Below are 22,079 nucleotides of genomic sequence, written 5' to 3' on the forward strand. Positions count from 1 at the left end.
TCAGCTCTCACCCAAGGAGGCTGTCCAGGCTCCAAATAAGGTAGCCTCAGAGCACCCCAAATTCTAATGACACAGTAAAGGAGAGAACTAGAAGTAGGGAGACAGGGCAGTCTGAGGGGTGGAAGGACAGTCTTTGCTAGAGGAAGGGGCAGGCATCTGGGAGGAAAAGGAAGGGGAGGGAATAGAAGAGAGCATTTGCTTTTGTAAAAATCTGCAAGTCCTTGTGAGTGAGATATTTACGTCCAGCCTGTGGACTCTGGGTTTGGCATATGACTTGCTTTGCCCAGCGGGAAAGGATGTGATGTTTTCCAGGTCAAAGCAGACACGTGGAGGTTCTCATGTGGTTTCCTCTGCCCCTCGGAACCTCTGCCCTCCACCATGAGAACGGCATGTCTGCAAGTAACCGCTGATTCCGGAACAAGAGACCTGAACCCTGCCAGGAGGCATGCCTGTCTAGTCAGTCCCAAGCTAGCCCGGCAGGACCCCCGCTGACTCGCACATGCAAGAATAAGAAAGAATGCTTGTTGTTGTGAGCCACTGAGGTTTGGGGCTGTGTGTTACTCAGCATTATAGCAGCAGACGCCTACCTAACACTCCAGGTCTGTTGGTATCAAAGTCAGTGTTGTCCGACCAGCCATCCCGCTGAAACCATAATGCCTAAAGAAACAGCCCTGCTGTCATTGTTATTAATGTCCTCAAACTCCTCATTCCTTTTACAACCACAGTGAAGCCTTTCTTCCCTCCTTTTTCTTTCCTCATAGTCACAGAAAGGACCCAAAGAAAATAACTGAGATTTCAGCTCCATTAATTTTTCAGGGCACCATAAATTAAAGAGCAATTGCAATGCAGTCAATCTCTGTGGGAAAATAAGTCTCTGTGATTGTGCTTTAGTCTAAATACATGGAAGGCTAAGTAGCACTATTAATACCCAGAATACACGCTGTTCCAAAGGAAAGCACCCAGAGCAGAGGCAGCCAGTGAGGCCAGGGAATTCCAGGGACATCCTGAAATTCAGTCAGTTAGCAAGGACCAGATCTTGGCACAAGACTTGCTTTGGCCAGTGATGTGTGAGTGGGTGTGATGTATTCCAGGTCAAAGCAGATACGCTAAACTGAGGACCAGCAAGGAGGCCAGGTCCTGTAGACAGCCATGGATCAGGCCAGCCAGGAGTCTCCATGTGGAGGTCCCTGACCTGATTCATCCATCCATCCCCCCATGCATCCATCCATCCACCCATCCAGCCACCATCCATCCACCCCTTATCCATGCATCCATCCACACATCCATCCACCATCCTTCCATCCATCCATTCAATATTTTCAGCCAGGTACTTGAGGTAAAATGGTGAAAAAACACAGGCATAGCCCTTACCCTCAAAGAGCTTACCCCAAGTGTGTGTGTACGGTGCAGACAATAATCAAATAGTGGCACAAATACATAATTACAGTCCTGGGAAAGAGAGGCACTGGAATCTGGGAGAGCGTGGAACAGTGGGTCCCATGCAGGCCTGGGGGCTGCCAAGGAGGCTCCTGATCTAGACAGCTTCCATCTGCTCCTGACCCAGGCTCTGCCTTCTCCACCTTTATCCAACCCTGGGGGCTTGCCCTGTGTAGACGGCATCCACAGGCTCCTTCTCTCTGGCTTCTGGTGGGATTCAGACCATGGGAGGCACCAGCAGAAGACCGGAGGGCGGGAGGGGAGAGAGCTGGGTACCATGACTCCTGTTCTCCAACTGCCCAGTAGCAGTTCCTAGGGGCTGAGCGACCCTCTCCTGGACCAGCCTCCTCCTCGCCCTTTCCTTATGGCTCGGGGGATCTGGCCTCCTACTGGGCACGGTGGTTGGCTGAAAAAGGCCCCCCAAAATATCCACGTCATAATCCCTGGAACCTGTGCATGGGACCAAATGGAGGAAAAAAGACTTTGCAGGTGTGATTCAGTGAAGATGTTTAGTTGGGAAGATTATCCTGGATCATCCGGGTGGGGCAGAGGGAACTTTCACACACACGCGCACACGCACGTGCACACACGCATGCGGCAACGTGAAGATGGAGCCGGAAGGGTTGAAGACACTGCCTTTGAAGATCCGAGTGACCCCTCCACACGCCACAGAATTCCAGAGACTGGGAGAGGCGAGGGAGGGATCCCCCCAGAGCCTCCAGAGGGAGTGGGGGCCCACAGACACCTTGGTGTTCGCCCCATGAAACTGATTTTGGGCCTTTGGTCTCCGAAACTGTGAGAGAATACATTTCTATTGTTTTAAGCTATCAAGTTTGTGGTCATTTCTTACAGTGGCCGCAGGAAACCGACAGGCCTTTCCTACAGTCAGGGTGGCCCCTCCTCCACGGGCCCTTAGCAGGCTCCCTCCTCAGCCCCAGGGTCTCTCCTAGCCCACCCACGGTGGCCCTGGAGAGAGACCCCTGTTACGCTCTCCTCTGTCGCCCTGTGAAGGTGCCCTGTGTTCCTGGGGCCCTGCTGCTCAGCCCCTCAGAGGGGGGGACGCTGATCTGGGGTCTAAAGGACGATTCACTCTCGTGGTGGTGGAAGAGGCCTCCAGGCTGAGGGAAGGGCCTGGAGTGGGAGGGTGCGTGGAATGTTCTGGAAGTAGAGGAAGGCCCTGTGGCTGGAGTGCAAAGAGAGGGGGACAGAGTGGAAGGGTCCTCATAATTATCCACTATCTATCGACCAGCTCTCGGGCCCATTTGTGCCAAGCTCAGTTCTCCTGCAAAGCCTCAGGCTCCTGGTGGCATCCAACCACATGGCCCAGGGGAGAAGGGGGTGATGGGGGGTCCCAGGCCCCACATGATGGAGAGGCTCTAAGCCTGCTTACCTTGCCCTCCCGGGTGTAGGCCAGCACCTTGTCCTCCACCCGGGGGTGGAAGATGAACGTTTCCACGGAGAAGGGGATGAGCTGCTTCTGGAAGGTGGCGCCCTCGTCTGTGCTGAGGAACAGGCTCTGGTCCCGGTCGCCGAGAGAGGAGCTCACGAGGATGATCTGAAACACACAGTGGGGCGTGAGGCCTCCCCGTGGAGATCAGGCGATGCGTCTACAAGCCAAGGGCTGCTGGAGCTTCCAGAAGCCGGGAGGGGGCCTCGAATGGGTTCCCCGCAGCCCCTAGAGGGAACCAGCCCTGCCGACACCTGACTTCGGACATCCGTCCTCCAGAACTGAGACAACAGATTCCTGTGGTTCGAAGCCTCATCTGCGGTACTTTGGTATGGCCACCCAAGGACACTGACCTGCCCGGCCGACAGCTCTACAGTGGGGAGGGCTTACTGTCAAGTACACCCAGGAGGTAGGGGCCATTTGGGAGGCTGCCTCGCCTTGTGGTCACTTGGTGGAATGGCAGGGCCCCTCGGAGGGACACACGAGAGCTCCTGTGTCCCTGGTGCCAGAGAAGGTCGACCAGCCAGGTGGGCTGCAACAGTGCCAGGAGCACCGGCACGCGGGGTGGAGGGGCCGCGAGCCGCGTGGTTCACCCTCCAGCGCTGTGGCCCCGACTCCCACCTCCAGCATCATCAGAAGGTCCGTTCCCCACACAGGAAGCCCGGGGGTCTCCTACACACGGACCTTGTAGAACCTTCATGGTTCCTGGGAGCCCCAAGGAGACACCAACCCTCCTATCAGGGTCCCCAGACCCCTCCTGGACCGGCCTCCCTCCCAGCCTCCACTTGCACCCTGGCCATGCCCAGCATGGGCCACAGCCCCACCCTGGGGTGGGCCTTCCTCACCCCAGGCTGGGTTGAGCTCCTGCCACAAGGCTGCTGGGGACCCAGGACTTGCCCATCACATGCTCACCCCATTTCATGGAAGTGGCCTCCTCCCCAGGGACTGAGGCCCTGTTGGGCCAGGGGCCGTGTCTGTGGAGGTCACTACTGACCCCCTCCCCAGCCCACCCCTGCAAGGCCTGGGCACTCCACCAGTCAGATGAACTAATGAGGGAATGAGGGGATGAATGAATGAACCATGTGTGCTGGTGGAGTGGGGGCTGGGGGCACACACTCCGTCTCCAGATAACCCAGTTCAAATCCATGTCTCTGTGACCAAACACCCTGTGCCTCAGTTTCCTTGTCTACAAAATGGGTGGCTTTCCCCGGGAGGGCGTGGGGCAATGAGATGCCCCCCAGGATGGCCTTCCTCAACCTCCGACACTGCTCTAGAAGACAGTTAAACACACAGAGCACAAATCAATGAACTGCACAAAACTCCTGTCTCATGTGAACAAATGATAACCCAATGTGTTCTTTCTTTCCAGGGAAACATAATGAGCTCCCCAGGGGTGGTCATTCATCTCCTCCAGCACAAAAGCCTTCTGTCCCCAGCAAACGGAGGGTCGTGGAGCCTGATTCCTGCAAAGATGTGCTCGGAGATGTTCCTCATGGTGTGATTTCCATGCAGGAAAAATGGGGCAGGGGAGAATGGTCAGGGGAGCCAGAGAGCGTGTACAAATGTTTACAGAGAATGTTTAGTGACAAGAGAGCTCATGCATATGTGACATTTAAAAAGCAGGGCACAGGGCTTCCCTGGTGGTGGAATGGTTATGAGTCCGCCTGCCGATGCAGGGGACACGGGTTCGTGCCCCGGTCCGGGAAGATCCCACATGCCGCGGAGCAGCTAGGCCCGTGAGCCATGGCCGCTGCGCCTGTGCGTCCAGAGCCTGTGCTCCGCAACGGGAGAAGCCACAACAGTGAGAGACCCACGTACCGCAAAAAAAAAAAAAAAAAAGCAGAGCACAAAATTATAAGCGAGTCTAATTTCTGTACATTTCACATTGACAAAATTGTAAGGAAGTATATTATAATTTTGTCAATGGTAGGTGTATAAAGGTAAGTATAATTTTATCAGTGGAAAATGCATAGAAAGAAGAATGGAAGGATTATTATTCCACCATAAAAAAAGAATGAAACTTGCCATTTGTGACAACATGGATGGGCGTTAAGGATGTTATGCTAAGTAAAATGAATCAGAAGGAGAAAGGAAGTACCATATGATCTCACTTATATATGGAATCTAAAAGGAAAAAGGGAAAATAGAAAACAAGCTCCTAGATACAGAGAACAGACTGGTGGGGGGAGGAGGGCGGGCAAAATGGGTGAAGGGGATCAAAAGGTACAAACGTCCAGTTATAAGATAAATAAGTATGGCATGGTGAGTATAATCAATAAAACTATACTGCATATTTGAAAGTGGCTATAAGAGTAGATCTTAAAAGCTCTCATCAGAAGAAGAAACATTCTGTAACTATGTATGGTGACAGATGTCAACTGGACTTACTGTGATCATTTCACAAGACAAACATCGAATTATTATGTTGCACGCCTGAAACTAATATAATGTTGTATGTCAATTACATCTTCATTTCGAAAAAGAATGGAAAGAAACACAGGGGGATGTTAATCGTGGTGGGTTTAGAAGGATTTTTTAAAAATTTTAAATAAACTTTTTAGTTTAGAATAGTTTTAGATTTACGTAAAAGTTGCAAAGATAGTACAGAGAGTTCCCACATGATACACACCCCGCTTCCTCTTTCATGAATAGCTGACATCAGGATCATACATCTGTCACCACTAAGGACCCAACAGCGATACATTGGTCTTATCTAAACTACACACTACATTTCACCCATTTTTCCACCAACGTCTTTTTCTGTCCCTGTTCCATGTTCCCACGTGACATTTAGTTGTCATGTCTCCTCCGGCTCTTCTGGGCTGTGACAGTTTCTCGGGCTTTCCTTGCTGTTGATGACCTTGGCAGTTTTGAGGAGGACTGGCTGGCTGTTTTGTAGTAGTTACCTCCCCATTTGGGTCTGTCTGATATTTTTCTTGTGCTGATGCCGTGGTTCTGGGTTTTAGGGGGGAAAGGAGCAAAATGAGGGGTGCCTCCCTCACTGTAGTGGGTGTGCAGTGGATGTGACCTGTCACTGATGATGCCGCCCTCGCTGGCCAGGTGGCACTGGCCAGGCGTCTCCCTGTAACGTTACTCCATTCCTCCCCGCTTCCATCCTGTCCCTTTGGGAGGAAGTAGCCTTGCACAGCCCACACCTTGGGGTGGGGAGGGGAGAGGCAGGTAGCCCTCCTGGAGGGTGGAGTAGCTACATACATTATATGGAATTCTTCTGCCTGGGAGATTTGTCTTTTCTCCCCCATTTGTTTACTTATTCAATCATGTATTTATATCACTATGAACCCACAAATATTTAGTTTATGCTTTGAGTTGTATTTCAATAATATTTTCTTATTTTGCTGCCCAAATAGGTCCAGCTCTGGCTACTGGGAAATCTTTTGGGGTCCTGTGTCTCCTCTGGCATCGTCCTTCAACTCCTAAATATTCTACACAGCACCTGGTTTCCCTGGATACTCAGGAAAAATGAAATAAATCACCAAGACTCCTACCACATCTTTCCCGGATACAGCACCGTTCATTCAGTATCCACTGGACACTCTCGGCCTGGCTCCACACCCCACCCCAGGGCAGCAACTCTCACGCCCGGCTCCATCTGGGCCGTCTGGTCAGGGAAGCTCATTAAAGCATTTTGCTCGTGATGCATTTTCCACAATGTTTTTACAATACAACTATTTGCTTATTTACCTCCCCCACTAGACTGTGCCCCCTGATCTCAGGGATAGGGAATCTTTTGGTTTCTCCAGCACCCTGCACAGGCCTGACCCCAAGCTGTCGGTCAGCCAAGCCCTGCTGGATACACGAAGGAATGCATGCATGTATACATGCATGAATGAGCAATTCCAGCTCAGTTTGTGACTCTAAGAAAACTGTTTGTTTTTCTCCTCTGGGAGAAAAACATCCTTAGGGATATTTAAGTAGCCTGGAGAGCAGAAGGCATAAATAATCTCATTCACTTATTCCTGTTCACCACTCGCTTCACACAGCAATGAAGGCTCATTCGTTCGTTCATTCATTCATTCTTCCACAGTTGCTAAAACTGCAAGGTCGAGCAAGGATTTAGGTATGCACAAGGCTTTATGGGAGCGGAGCAGGGGGAAAATATCATCCAGGTGCAGAGCAAAAGGAAGGGCTTCCTGGAGGAGGTGATACCCAGATGAGTCTTGAAGAATGAATGGAAATTTGATCCAGACCCAGGGGAGGGTGTTTCAGGCAGAGAGGACAGCATAACCAAAGGCAAACAGGCGGCATCCCAGCTGAGACCGTTCACATCCTGACCACCTTTGTGTGTCTTGTTCCCTTTGGCTGGAATGCACAGCAGGATCAAGACACCGCCCACATCACCACTGGTAATTCAAAATCAGATTTTAAAATCTCAAAATGTCACAAAATCCAAGTGTGATAAAATGAAAATGGTTTCTTTGAAATTTTCTGAGCCCTGAATTCTGGGCAACTTCAACAAAGCTGAATGTTTCTCATTTATTTTTGGCGTCCCTGCTTTGCCAGTGCCCCCAGCATGAGTTTAGCCTGTTTTTTTTTATGATGGGACATCTTCCCCCTTTTATCTGCTTATCAAACGCCTCCGCAGCCACTGAGGCACCTTTAGAAGGTCACCTCCTCCAGGAAGCCTCCTGTGATACACATCCTCCAACAGAGTTTTTCTCATGCCTCCTCTGCCCCTTCCCCCAGCATCTTGTACATTCATTTGCTCCAGCCCAACATTCCTAGGGTTCTCCGCAGGGAACCCTCAGAGAGCCTGCCTTTCCCTCTAGGTGCGGAGGCTGTGCAGCCTGGCAGGGCCCAGGTCCTCATCATTGCCATCCAGCCCGGAGCATGGGACCTGGTCCAAGAAATGGGTGTTGGTTTTCCCACACAGAATGAGGGCTCTAGGTACCGGGTCACCTCTCCACGACAGCCCCCAGTTACAGCCAAGGCCCTACCCATGGTGGCAACTGAGGCAGAAGGAAAAAGAACCTGAGGAAGTGATTCTGGCCGGGGGCCCAGCAATCTGTGGTTGTGGGCTATTTTTGGCCTCAGAGTAGGACAAGCCAGGAAAGACGGGGGAAGGAAAAAGTGCTGACAAGGAAAGGATTATTGGAGCAAAGAAAACAAAGCAATTAGCATCGTGCAGAGAGGAGGCTAGCAGATTGTTCTTCCAAATTGGGAACCTGACTATTCTAAATGATGTATTTTCACTGCTTACTATTCTGGGGAAACATATGGCACCCGAGCTAGGTTCTGGGGGCCCTTAAGGCTGGGTGTCTCAAAATCAGAGGCAACACAGTTGAAGACAAATATTTGATAGATTCATTGGACTAACGGCCAGCCCACCTGAAGCATGAGTTCCAGGGTTTAATTTGCCAGGCCAAGTACAAAGTGCAAAGGTGGGGCTCCTTGTTCAAAAGGAATTAGGAATTTCAAGAATGGTACCAGTAGAGCATCAAACCAAGCACAGATCACACACCCATAAAATGGGCTCCTTCCAAAGCTACTCAGTTAATAAACTCTGGGACCAGGCGTAGCAGCCTCCCTGGCGCCTATTATGAACAGTATCTTGGCCCCATCCGGACCTGCGGGATCAGGGTCTGCATTTTCTCATGGCCCCTGGTGAGTTCTGAGCGCCCTCCCCTTGTCGGCGGGGGAGCTGCTTTAGGCCGCAGCTCCTGCTGGGTTCAGCCCCGTGTCCATTAGCTGTGCAACTCTGAGCACGCTGGTGGACCTGGCCTCTGCTCCCCACCAAGTGACGAGGAGATAACCATTGTGAACTAGAGCCCCGTTCTCGGGATTTTACTCCTCCCGGCCCTGCTCTCAGCCACGCTGATGGTGTCTTGCAGGATGGGGGTGCCCATGATGGCCCCGGGAGTCCAGGCCGTGCAGCTCGTGGAACATGGAGCCCACAGCAGAGGCCTGGTTGGACGGGAGCAGTGCAGGCTCTGGAGGCCCATGGAGCTGGGCTTCAGCCCTCCTTTGCTCCTGTGAGCTGTGCAACCTTGGGAAAATTACTTCATGTCTCTGAGCTGCAATGTCCTCCTCTGTAAAATGAAGATAGGAATTACCATGGCAGAAGCGAGTTGAGAGTTAAAGGAAACAAAGTATATAACAGACTCTCCCCCAGCAGTCTGGTGGTTAAGACTCCGAGCTTCCACTGCAGGGGGCAGGGGTTTGATCCCTGGTCAGGGAACGAAGGTCCTGCATGCCATGCAGTGGGGCAAAAAAAAAAAAAAACCCACAAAGGGCTTCCCTGGTGGCGCAGTGGTTGAGAGTCCACCTGCTGATGCAGGGGACACGGGTTCGTGCCCCGGTCTGGGAAGATCCCACATGCCACGGAGCGGCTGGGCCCGTGAGCCATGGCCGCTGAGCCTGCGTGTCCGGAGCCTGTGCTCCGCAATGGGAGAGGCCACAACAGTGAGAGGCCCGCGTACCGCAAACAAACAAACAAACAAACAAAAAACAGACTTAGCATAGTCCTGGGCCATGGCGAACCTGCTGTAGATGACAGTGGGTTTATTATTGCAGCATTCTTCAAAGAAGTTTGGTTCACCAAACACCTCCCGTGGTTCAAAGGTGGTGGTGAGAGAGACAGTACAGGGAGCATATGATTCCCTCGCACCAGGAAACCCCAGGACAGACGAGGACAGAAGGCAAAGAAACTGTCCCCAGGGTGAGTGCGCCGTCTCTCTGGGGGGTGAGAAGTGGGCCAGGGCACCTGAGTTTGAGTGCCTCCCTAACTGTATACCTTAGAGCCTCCCTTGCCTCGCCCTAGGCCTGACCTTGGGCTGGGGGCTTCCTGGAGGGGGTGGCACCTGAGCCAAAAGGAGTTCGCTAGGGGAAGCCAGTGACGGTGGAGCTCAGTGGGGCCGGCACATGGATTCTAAGCGGGAGTGGCAGGGCGCTTCTTCTGAAGAAAGTCACTGGCTTGGGGATTTTTTCTTTTCAGATCACATTATTGACATGTGTTTTATTGGATATGCTTCCCCGACCACCAAAGTGTATCGGCAGGTCCGTAGATGAGATTTGCTTCCCGCTATGCAGGACTCATGGTAGAAATGGGCAGTGGAGGCCTGACACCGGGCAGCGGGCACAGAGGAGGGCCAGCCCAGTGCAGGACACAAACGTGGTACAAGTCACCGTGACACAGAGTGACAGGAGCCTCCATCGAGCTGGCATGCAGCACGGATGCGGGCAGAGAGAGAGAGAGCTCCCCAAGGTCCCCTCCCGCTGAGGACGGGGCAGGGGTCCTCGACTCCCCGAAGGCCGAGCTCCCCGGGCCAGTCTGCAGGTGGCTGGGCAGACAGGCCCTGTCTTCCCCCAGCCTCTGCATCACCCACACGGAACCCGTGTTAAAAACAGATCTGCTTAGCTCTCTCAGCCGGGACGCGCTGGGTGGGAAGCCTGCAAAGTGGCCGGGGCTCGGATGTGTGGTAATTAACAACCCTTCTGTTACTTCCCATCCAAGCCTGGCAGCCAGCCCCAGGGCCCTGTCAGCATCTGGTTGGAGAGATGCAGGAAGTACTGGCAGGGCAGCTCTGAGGCAGTGTAGAGATGATGGGCAGGGGCAGGTGAGGGGTGGAGTGCATCACTTCCTGCACTTAATACTCACAGCACACCTGCTAAGTAGGTGTGACCATCCCCATTTCTCAGATGGGGAAGCTGAGGCCAGACAGCCCTTGTGGGTTCACACCCAGCTCTTTGCTGTGTCACTCATCGGCATCACATCATGGCCAGTGATGTGACTGCATCAGCCCGGAATGTAGCAAAAACACGGGGGTCCTGATGCAGCAGACTTGGGAGAGTCCAGACAGATTCCCCCCGCTCCCATCCCAAAGACTATTAGGCATGGCTTCCAGACGTCTGCAGGTCCGTCCCGAGTTTTGGGAACGATTTCTGACCACATGAAGGGGCAGAGGAGGGCGGGGGCCGCGGGGGGAGGGCCTTTCTGTTCCTCTTCATCTTTGCTTCCTCTCCTTGGTCCACCATCCTATTCTTTAAGACCATTCAGTGACTCATGCAGCTGTGCCTCGGGCCCCAGGCTGGGAGATGAACCTCACAGGATCCTTGCCCCGGAAGAGCTGACAGCAGACAAGGGAAGTCATTTACTGGTGTGAGCAGTGCCCTTGGACAGGGGACCCCGAGAAGGGAGGCCCCTCCCCCAGGCGGGACTGGAGGAGAGGACAGGCCATCTGGAAAGTTTCCCCGAAGGTGAGCTACACGCTCAGGAAGACGGCGGGAAGACTGCGTGAGATGCCCACGTGGGCCTCTTGTCTCCCTCTTGGCCAGGTCAGGAGACCTACCTGAACCTGCCACCCTGGATGCCCTAATGGGACCCTTCAACACGGGCCCGTCCCTCCCTGCGTGCCCGGATCACGTGCACCTGGCCTCCTGCTCGGACCTGCCTGCCTGAACCACCCCTGCACGAACCAGGTGCCAATTCACCTTCCCTGGTCCCCTGCTGGGTTTCTAACCCATCTCCTCCAAAAGGTGGTGCCAACGTGCCAGTCTGCCTCGCAGCAAAGCTCATGCAAATCATAGCTGTCGAACCTCCGAGTTCAAAAAGGAAAACCAACAGCATCCAGAAACCACTTCTCACGTCTGCCAGAGCTCTGGCTGGATGCGCCACAGATCTCCGGTTTCCATTCAGACTCTTTATCAAGGAGAGGATTTGTTTTTAATCTTCTCTTTACCAAGTGGAGCCCTAAAAGGGTTCCCTCCCCACCCCCGGGGATGGGTGTCATCTGGAATTACCTTTCTATCTGAAACCCAATTGCCCAGTCTATACCTTGCCAGACAGATGTGCCCAGCTGGGGACACAGAAAACTTGGCTTTGACGCCAGGAGAGGCAGACAGTGGAGACAAACAAATACAGCAGCATCCACCCCCGGGTCTCAAATTAGAATCTGGGCAGAGCGTCTTATACACGCCGGTGTGAGTCATGATGAGCAAAAATAACTCTCCTACCCGGTGCTTCATTCTTGTGGATGAATGCATCTTGCTGGGCTACTCAGCACAAACGCAGATGAGCTACCCAGAGTTTTAGGAGAAAATCACTCCATGCGATGGTTTTTGGTCTGAGTAGCCATAAGCAGAGGAGAAGCCACAGGATATGAGTCTGACGGAGATGCGGCTTTGCTCAGTGACCTTGGGCTAGTCACTCTCCTCACCTTGAAACTGGAGGCAATCATCTCTCTGGGTAGAGGTTCCAAATTAGGCACAACATGTGAAACTGCTGCAGAAACAGAAGGGCTCTTCACTACTTTTGTGCTTCCTTACACCAGAAAGGTCTATCCTTGAAGAACTTATGGAGAATTGGGATTTACGTACACGCAAGCGTGCGGTATCATGTCCCTGCTTGAAACACCTCAGGGCCTCTCCTGCCCCTGCTCCGGAGACTGGCGTTCATGCCCCCCTCCCATGACCTCACCCTGCTGACCTTACCTCCACACGGCCCGGGGCCAGCCACCCCGGCCTGCTTCCAAGTCCCCAAATGTCTGCAGCAGCCTCACACTCCCTCTGCCTGGATGCCCTGGCTGTCTCCCTCTGACTGCAATGAGGAATAGGGCCTGGAGGGGGCAGGCCAGAGGCTGATTTGGAGGCCACGGGGCTCACCCAGGTGAGAGAACCTGGTGACCTGGACTGGGGCAGAGGTCGTGGAGAGGAGAGGGCGGGTGTCCATGACATTTCATAGTCAGAGTTCAGTGGGTTTGGTGAGGAGGAAAGAGACGGAGAAATAAGGGGAACACACCTAAGTTTTGAGCTCGGGCAAGTGTGTGGAGGGAGGTACCGTGGATGGAGATGAAGACACAGGAGGGAGAGCGGCTTAGGGGAGATGAAGAGGAGGCCAGTTCGAGCCTCACGCTGGAGCTGAGCCTCCTGAGGGTCACGCAGGTGGAGGGAGGGGTTCGGGAGGTTGGGATATGGGGTGAGCTCTGCAGAGAAATCTGCACTGGGGTAGGTGTTTGGGGTAGGTGCACAGACATGTGACTCGTGGTCCTGGGAGTGGATGAGCCCCCCTAGGGGCTGCGTAAAGTGAGAAAAGAACTGACCTGGGCTGGGGACAAGAAGGAACCCCACAGAGAGTGTGGAGGGGCAGCTGGAGGGGGGGGATCTCCTGAGGGCCAGTGGGTGGGCAGGGAGAGTCCGTCTGCCACTGCCCCATCCCCTCCTCCTGCAGTCTCACCTGGGGCCGCCAGCACCCACAGATCTCCCTGCTTGTCCCCCTCGGCCCTCAGTCCCGTGTGACTGGCCCTGATGGGCTTTGCTTCACACCTGCCATCCCTCTGTCACTTCACTCCGGCCAGCCTGGCCTCGGACTGTTCCCGTTCCACGGTCTGGCTCCAGGGGGGGCCCTTTCCAGAGGCTTCGGGGCCGCTTCCTTCTTCACTCAGCTCCAAGACCACCTTCTAAATCGGCTTTTCCTGATCCCACGGTCTAAATAGGCCCTGACACCAAGGTACTCTTTTACTGTCTTAAAAGCAATTATTAACACTTTCCAGAAACATCCATTTGCATTATTTTTTAAATTGTGGCAAATATACAGAACATGAAATTTATTATGTTAACTCTCTTGAGCAGACAGTTCAGTGACATTTGCATCGTTTACACTGTTGTACAATCGTCACCACGTTCCATCTCCAGAACTTTTCCATCATCCCAAACAGAAACTCTGTCCCCACGAAACACTAACTCCCCACCCTCTCCTTCCACATTCTGTGTCCACTTTCTTCCCGGCCAGGTCCCACACACATTCCGCCGTCAGGGAACACACGCGTCTTGCTCATTGCTGAGTCCCAGGCCCTCACGTGGCACAGAGTAGGTGCTCTGACACTTTTGCTGAGTCCCAGGCCCTCACGTGGCACAGAGTAGGTGCTCTGACATTTTTGCTGAGTCCCAGGCCCTCATGTGGCACAGAGTAGGTGCTCTGACATTATCTCTTGAACACTGTGGATGGAATGTATTTAAGTCTCATTTTGGGCAAAAGTTTAACGTATAAGGGAAGAGCATTCTATCTGTGCTGATATTCAGGCCATCTCAGCCCTGCTCAGCCACCCCTGAGCCCAGGAGCTGGACGCGTGGAGACCACATTCCCAGCCTCCCCAGCGGGTGGCTTGCACATGACAGCCAGTAAGACGAGGAAGCCGTAGGCCTCCAGCAGCGTCTGCAGGCAGGCGCAGGCCCGAAGGTGTCTCCAGCATACCCTGGACTACCCACTCGGCTGCAGCGGGCAGCTGACGTCGCTGGCAGCGGTTCCCCGAGGTTCCTGGGCTCCTGATCTTCTGACGTCAGCAGCACCCCCCTGACCTCCACCCGCAGCCTCCCATCAAGTGCGTCAGCCTCCACGTGTCTGCATTAAATCCCTCCCCACTCCAGTTGCCTCGAGTGTTCCCAATCAAGCTCTGACTGGTGATGTATATAGAACCCTTTTCCCGAATACAAGTTGATCCCAGTTCCCTTTCCCATACCCACCGGCGGCAGGCCTTCCCGTCAGCCGTTGTGTCTTCCGAACTTTTCTTTGGCTCACTCCTGCAAAAGGTCTTGAGACTTCTCAGCTCAAGGGCCAGGAGCTTTGCTAAGACCCTCCAGTGCTTCCTCAACCAACAGAAGCACATCATGAGTTACAGCGCACTTCATTGCCAACTAAAATATTAATATGATCTCTTGGTGAACTATACATCAGGACAAGAGAGACCTCCATTTGTTCAAAACATGGATCCTAAAAGAGCCTTGCAAAATATATTGAAATAGGAAGGCGAGCCCCCTGCCCCCCGTGGTATGCTCGTCCGTGGACACCTCTTGGAAACTTATTAGAAGCTCAGCAGACTGACTTCAGGGCTTAGGTGGGTGGTCTTGCCCATCCATCCTGGAGCAGGGATATTTAAAGCCTGCCATTCTGAGCAAGATGCCCCCCACTGCCCTCCGCTTAGCTGAGGGCATCTGTAAGAACCCAGGGAGCAGGAAGTTCAGGAGAAATATGCCCCAAAGACCAATATCACCGAGGAGGAGGAAAGACATACATGTGATATGCCTATTTTTCAATTTGTTGATTATGTCAACATATATTTATTGAGCACCAGTGCTGAAGAGGTGATGGTGAACAGGACAGGACAAAATCCCCCTCCCATGGGCCTTATGTCTGAGTGGGAGAGACAGGGAGGAAAACAAATGCAGGAATACGATGATTTCAGATAGTGAGAAGTACTATGAGAAAAATAAAATCAGGTGATCGAATGACTATATGCATATATGTGTGTCTATGCATACATACACATAAACTTGCAGTATATATGACACACAAGCTTCCATATATGTATGTGTAAAGAGGTATACATACGCATGAATATATAGAAAAAGAATGAATGAAACAGTCCAGAAGGATAAAAGCACTGTGTGTTTCTGGCTGATGACTCTTTGGGTATTAAGTTTTTTCTTTCTTAGAGTATGTTTCTGGTTCCATTCTTAGTATGTAATATACGTAATCTAAGATGGGAGAGGTACTCAATACATATTTTTGGAGTGAATAAATACATTTTATAAATAAATATTTTAAGACGAAAATGTGTTAAATGTGTAATCAGAAAATAACAATAGTATACTTTTATGAAAAGAAGAATTTGTTTGTGGGCAAAGGCCTAAGAATGTGTATTCAGTTCTCTATTGAGTAGACAAGATGGGAAGAGAATTTTTTAAAAATGAAGGTTTACTTCTAGATAATCCATGAACAGTTATTAATATTTTAGTTCAACTGTATTTCCTTCCCTCTCTCTACCCAACATCCAACCACCCATCCACCCATCCATCCATCCATCCATCCGTCCATCATCCATCCATCATCCATCATCCATTCATCATCCACTTAGCCATCCATCCAATCTTCCTTCCTTCCTTCCTTCCTTCCTCCCTTCCTTCCTCCTTCCTTCCCTCCCTCCCTCTCTCTCCCTCCTTCCCTACCCCAATTCACAATTCATCCTCCATCCATCAACCCATTGAAAATTGCTGTGGGAAGTGACTGTAAGAGCTCACGGGAAGGGAAGTTGCACACTCTGAGCCCTGTGCACACTTTAGTTACCAGCTGTAACCATCACCATGCAGCCAGCCCTGAATCCACCCTTCTTGGTGTGGGCACCAGTAGCTTGTGCCTCCCAGTCTTGTCTCTGCATAAACTTGAACTGCATCAAGTAGGGGTGGGGAAGTAAGAGGGAAATAACATTTACTGAGCACCTACTGTGTACCTGGCCCTGCACTAGGCACTGGCATTTTATCATTTTATTTTCACAACAGCAACAAGGTGGGTGTTTTTGTTTCTATTGTATAGACAGAAAACCCAGAAGCTCGGAGGCGTGAGATGACCCGCTCCAGCCCACACAGTCTGTGTGCCTTGGCCCCGGCATGGACCCGACTCTGATGCTGAGAGCCCTCATCCTGCCTCTGTGTCGAGACCGACAAGCATCCAACACGATTTAGTAAAACATCGACTCAAACACAATCATGGAACTTATTGTCAGGAAAGGATTGGTTCAGTTTTAATTACCAGCCTAACAATCACTGAAATGCCAGGAAATATCCCTGAGAACATTTGTAAATTGAACGGAGAGGCAAACCTTTTCCCTTTGGCCGGAGGCTGATTTGGAAGATCTTGTGTCTGATCGATAGTAACCAGATGAAGCAAACATATTTCAGAACATGTAAAAACAATTCATCACCAATATTTTAGAGCCTTGACTTTATTAATAATCTTGTCTGTAGCATTTGTGAAATGAGAGGCCCCCGCCTCCCCCATAATTATTGATGATCTGAGTTCTCTAAAGGGATTTACGCTGAGGCTTTGGTGTGAGTCAAGTGTAATTGTGTTCTGTTTGGCTGTCTGAGGACATTTTGCAGGCAAAGTTAATAAGCCTTCTTGCTTGGGCAGAGAGTGGCGGACAGTTAATTTTCTGGAGTGACTGTGTTTGGGGAGACTGTCTTTTATCAGGACAGTTGTATTAACAATGCATGATTAGATCTGTGAACAATTTATTCATTCATCTGCCCCTAATTGAACAGCAGAAAGCAAGGGACTGGATCTCAGTACCTTCGCAGGGTGCCTTTTCCATGCTGGCTTGCTTGGGCAGCCTCCTGGGTCAAGAGGGTAGCATTTGGAAATGGCTGTGGAATCTCCAAAGGCTCTCTCTTCAAACCGTTGTGATTACAGACCAAGATATTATTGGCATGTTGGTTTGGCAAAGCATGGCCAAGGCCACGGTCATCAGTGCAGGGACTGGATATTCTGTGCTCGTAGGATCAAGTAAGGACACAGCTGAAAGGCGCGTTATTGCGGCTTCCTGGTATCTGGGGGAGGAAATTAACTCTCTACCTGGGGGACTCCCAGTCAATGTCCCATAGCTGAAATCACCTGTATGATGGTTTTCCTGAATGAAACGCTCCTGAATCATGTGAAACGGATAACAGCATTGGTAATAAAGTAATCTATGTGGCATTAATTGAGCACTTACTGTATGCCAGGCAGTGTACTGAATGCTTGACTCCTGTTTTCAACAGCCCTCTGATGAGGTGGTTGCTGTAATTATCCTTGTTTGACTGATGAAGCAAATGAGTCCCAGAGAGGGCAGTGACTTCCCAAGTCACACGGTGGGAGCTGAGGCCAGGATGCGGCCAAGGCAACTTCCTCCTCGCACACTGCAGAGATGGGCAGGGGCGCACGCTGCCCTTCCCTTGCTCTTTACTTGTGCATCACAGAACCGATGTCGGCTGGTGATGGGGACACAGTGAGCACAGCCTAGCTGTCCTTGGCTTCAAGGAGCACACAGTGCAGTGGCAAGACAATTACCAAAGAAGCATATAACTGGGCGATCATGGACTCTGGGGAAGGCCCAGCCACTTAACAATGGTGGGGAGCAGGGAGGGCCCTGGCAAGACCACAGAGAGAGTGAGGTGGGCCGGGTCCAGCAGGAAGGGGATGGGGAGGCCGAAGGTGGGGAAGGGAGGACCGCGGGAGACGTGGAGAAGGTAGACCTGGGGGACTGGACACCCACTGGTTGGGGAAACAGGGAGCCTGGAAGGAACCCCTACTCCTGCCTGGGATGCTGGGAGGAAAGCAGTGAACCAAGTCGACCTGGTGCCTCGCCGGTGGCACTGACAGTCTCCCCGGTGGAAGAAGTGTTGGAGGAAAGCTGAACCAGAGAAGGAGACTGAGAAGAAGTGGGCACAGAGGTGACAGGAGGACCAGAGAGCACAGGGCCAGGGGAGCCACGGGCCAGAGGTGACGGGCACATGGCAGTGCCACGAAGAGCTCAGACATGGGGAGGATCCAGCAAGCACCATGATTGTCAAAGGTGGGGCACTTCTGTCCCCAGGCACCGCTGACCGTCACAGGTGGGGCATTTGTGTCCCCAGAGGAGGGATGGTGTAGGGATGGTGCCATCTGCCATCCCTTTTTCCTGTCCTGTTAACCACGTGCCATCAGTCACCAGTGAGTCCTGTGGCTTCTACTCCTTAGGGACAAGGAGTGGCCCTGGGGTCTGGCCCACGGCCCATGTCAGAACAAATGCCTCATAAGTGAATGAATTGGACAAACATGCGGCGATAACGGGAGAGATGAGAAGTCTGTCTAGTCAATTTCTTCTCATCCATTGGACCGCAAATGAATGATGATTTAATTAAAGTTCCTGGGGAAGGAGCTCTGCAGCAGGAGATTCCCGAGGGCTCGAGATCATGTGGAGACCGAGGTGAACACAGGCTCTGGTCTCCTGTGAGAACCATCAGTGTTGATGTTTCTGGATCGAGAAGTATGGACATTCATCCTGCATGAAGACTCCCGGGACCTCTCCCCACAGCCCTCCAGCTGGGGGCCTGGCCTTCCCCCCACCAAAGGCACAGACCGAAGAGACAGTTGTGGGTGGGAGGTGGGATGGGGCAGATCCAGCCCCTCCTGTCACTCAAGACACAGTGACGCCCAGAAATAGGTGGTCGGCCGAGTCACAGAGCCTCAGAGGTGGCCGCAGTCCCAGCCAGACTGGCACAATCTCTGACGCTGGAATTGCTGTGATACGGTCCCTGTCCCTCTGCTGGACACCCTGTGACAAGGGGCCCCTCACCTCACTCACCGGGCCATACTGCATTTGCCACAATAGCATCCCTGCCCCTTTGCTTGGTTACCTCCGGTGACGAGGGACTCCCTACCTTACTGAGTGTGTGTGTGTCTTTGAAACAAGCTCAACGCTGCAAGACACAGAACAAAGGGCTTTGCAGTCCAGCAGACCTACACTGAGTTCTGGCCCTGCTCATACAGCAGTGTGACCTTGAGTCAGTTCAGTGGACCCGGGATCCCAGACACCACACTTTAAGAAGGAGAGGGACACCCTCCACCCTTCTTGCTCCCCTGTCGGTCTTGTTCTTCTACCCAAGCCTCAGGATGAGGTAGGAGAGTGGGTGATGGGAGGAGGCCCCTGGGATGAGCACGGTGGTCCTGAACTTCCCCCACAGCTATTCTGTTGGCATCTTTCTCGGGAGCTGACCTGGGTTAGGGGTTGCCCTCTGGGGGGGGCTGCGGGCATTTCTGGGCCCTGCTCAGAGCAGCACGTCATTAAAATCCCACACCATCCCTGATTATGCTGATTATTAACTCACAGGCTTGCTGTCACAGTGTGCAGAGGTGACAATGTACAGAACTCACCAAGCCAGGCAATAATCATAGCAATAACTAACAATAATAGTAACAGCAGGGTGGGCACTCATTCTGGGCAGATGCTCTGAGTGCTTTATTTGTGTCCAGTCGCTGGCTCCTCCCGAGAAGCTGTTCTGTTATTGTCCCCACTTTCCAGAGAGGATAATCCCGTGACCAGAGGTCCCCCAGCTCACAAGAGGCTGAGCTGGTGACAGGGGCTCTCCAGGCCAGCAGCCGAGCCGCCTTCTCTGATCGGATTTTGCTCAGCAAAAGGTATTGATGTTAAAAAAAAAAAAAAGACATAGTTCATAGTTCATTGATTTTGTCCAATCACCATCACGCAACACACACTCACACATACACACACCCCACATTTTACAAATGAGGGGAAGGAGTGTTTAAGAAAAGCTTCTTCAGGAGAACCGAGGAGAAGATTCCTCTCCTTCTGTGTGCTGGGTGCCACCCACGGGCCGGCTCTGGGCTGGGCAGGCTGCCCACATCCCCACTGGCCCTGAGCACACGGCCCAGGGTGGACCCACCTTCTCCCCATAGGGGACGGTCTGAGATTCAGAGGACCTGGGGGTCCCTTCACCACGGTGGCCAGAGCTGGATGGGACCCAGACCTGTGTACCTGTCTAACCCACAGCCAGTTACCTCTCCTCTCCACTGGTCACTGCCTCCAGGGGTCTCAGGCTGGTGGATTAACTATGGGGGTGGCAGACAGGAGAAGGACTGTGGGAGGTGGACCACTCAGGGTGGCCTGGAATCCTCAGGGCGGGCCTCTTGGCCAAGAAGCAGGAGAGCCAGGGAAGAGACCCCTGCCTGGGGACCCTCAGTCCTGGCCTTCCAACTCGCCAAACCCCAGGCCCGCGCTTCAATGTCTCATCTGTAAGAAGAGGGCAGATAACTCCCACCTTGCCAACCTGCAGGCTGGCCTATGGGAACTGAGACAAAGCCAGCTTTGTCACAGTATCAAGCTTGTAACAAACGCCCACCTTGACGGTGCCCTGAGCCTCATGGCTGATGCTGCGCTGAGTCCCAGACCTGTTAGCCGCCAGCCCCTTCCCAGAAAACTGCCCTCAGCTGATGAGAGCCCCAGCCTAGGAATTTGTACCATCCCCTGGAGGACCCCAGACAGTGCTTCATGGATGGGGGAAAGGCTACCCCTGCCTCAAGGAGCGGCAGCTCTGTGGTTCATGCTCCTGAACAGATCATGGACAGGGCCTGGGCAGACTCTGCCTGAGAGCACATCCTCCTTCGGCCACTTCTTCCCTCAAGTCCCTCCCCAGAGCTCCCCCTCAGTACACTATGTGCACCAAACCCCTGCCTCAGGCTCTGCTTCTGGGGAACCTGACTTAAGCCTGCTGCATTCTCTCCAAGCCGTGGTCTCCCAAGGCACGGCCAGGTCCTGAACAGCGGGGACCTCAGCCACACTGTCCTCATGGGCCTGGCACATGGCAGGTAGGACTCCATTAGCATGGGCTGCAGAAGTGAATGAGGACCCACTGTGAAGACTCAGGTCCATAAAAGGCTGAGAAGCCCCAGAGACCAGCGGCCACACACTGAACCACGACACAGGATCAAGCAAGCCTCTGCTCTCAGCAAAATCCCAGGACGATTGCCTCATGTTTTTAAGATGGAGGAAAACAATAAAGAGTGATATTGTGGCACGGGCTGGTCCAGGAAAGGTCTTCTCCAACCGGAACAGAGCCTTCAGTAGCTGAAAAGGTTTCGGGGGTGAGAAGCGCCCAGTGGTCCCCAGCACTGGGGCTGGAAGGTGGGGCAGGCAAGAGACTCCATGGGGCTGAGCTGGGGCCCCAGCTGCATGATGCTGATGGCGGGACAGGAGACTCCCCACCGTCCCTGAGCGTGGACTGCAGAGGTGGCTGGGCGGAGTAAGTTACTGCTGGCCTGAAGCTTCCGGGCTGGTCTAAGAAAAATGCCTGCTGGGAGGACATGGAGGCATGGGGGTGGCTTGGGCCAGGGTGCTGACCGTGGGGTGGGAAGTGGACAGGGCGGTGCAGTTTGGACACATCAGCATGGAAGTTGCCGATGTACTTGATGTAGGTGGTGGGGCAGAGGGGTCGAGGGTGACCCCGAAGCTCTTGGCACACCTGGGGGTGGCCCGTTGGTCCGGCGAGGCGATGGGAGGAGTTCTGGCTGCAGTTGACAGCTTTGAGCTGCCTGTTAGAGATGCCCTGCAAGAGTCGTGGAGACTGTGGTAGATCTGAGCATGGAGTCTGGGGGGGACACTGGGGCTGGGGGTAACTAGGGGGCATACGTGGTATGTGAAGCCATTAGACTGAGTGGGATCAGGAAGTGAAAGGGAAAAGCAGGGAGATCTGGGAACATTCCATGCCCACTGCTGTGAATCCCAGAGGGAAAGTGAGCTGAGAAAGTGAAGCAGAGCTGGCATGGAGGCCAGTGGGAGGTGAGTCTCCCCTTTTACAAGTGAGGAGATTGACTCCATTCCAGAAATACAGCCAGGGATGGCAGAGCCAGATTTTGAACTCAAGATCCTTGATC

The 22,079-nt window shown here is 52.8% G+C and overlaps 1 protein-coding gene across 2 annotated transcripts in view; it reads right to left on the reverse strand.

Moving 5' to 3' along the window:
• Nucleotides 1-22,079, reverse strand: part of SORCS2 (sortilin related VPS10 domain containing receptor 2) — a 551,814-nt gene that overhangs the window by 85,502 nt on the left and 444,233 nt on the right. For both annotated transcript variants that reach the window (XM_082635333.1, XM_082635332.1), the window contains one exon: nucleotides 2,828-2,992. In XM_082635333.1, coding sequence (XP_082491459.1) covers nucleotides 2,828-2,992 — 165 coding nt within the window. The remainder of the gene's footprint in view (nucleotides 1-2,827; nucleotides 2,993-22,079) is intronic.

The sequence above is a fragment of the Mesoplodon mirus genome (assembly GCF_964341445.2).
Source record: "Mesoplodon mirus genome assembly, chromosome: 2".
NCBI classification, from domain to species: Eukaryota; Metazoa; Chordata; class Mammalia; order Artiodactyla; family Ziphiidae; genus Mesoplodon; species Mesoplodon mirus.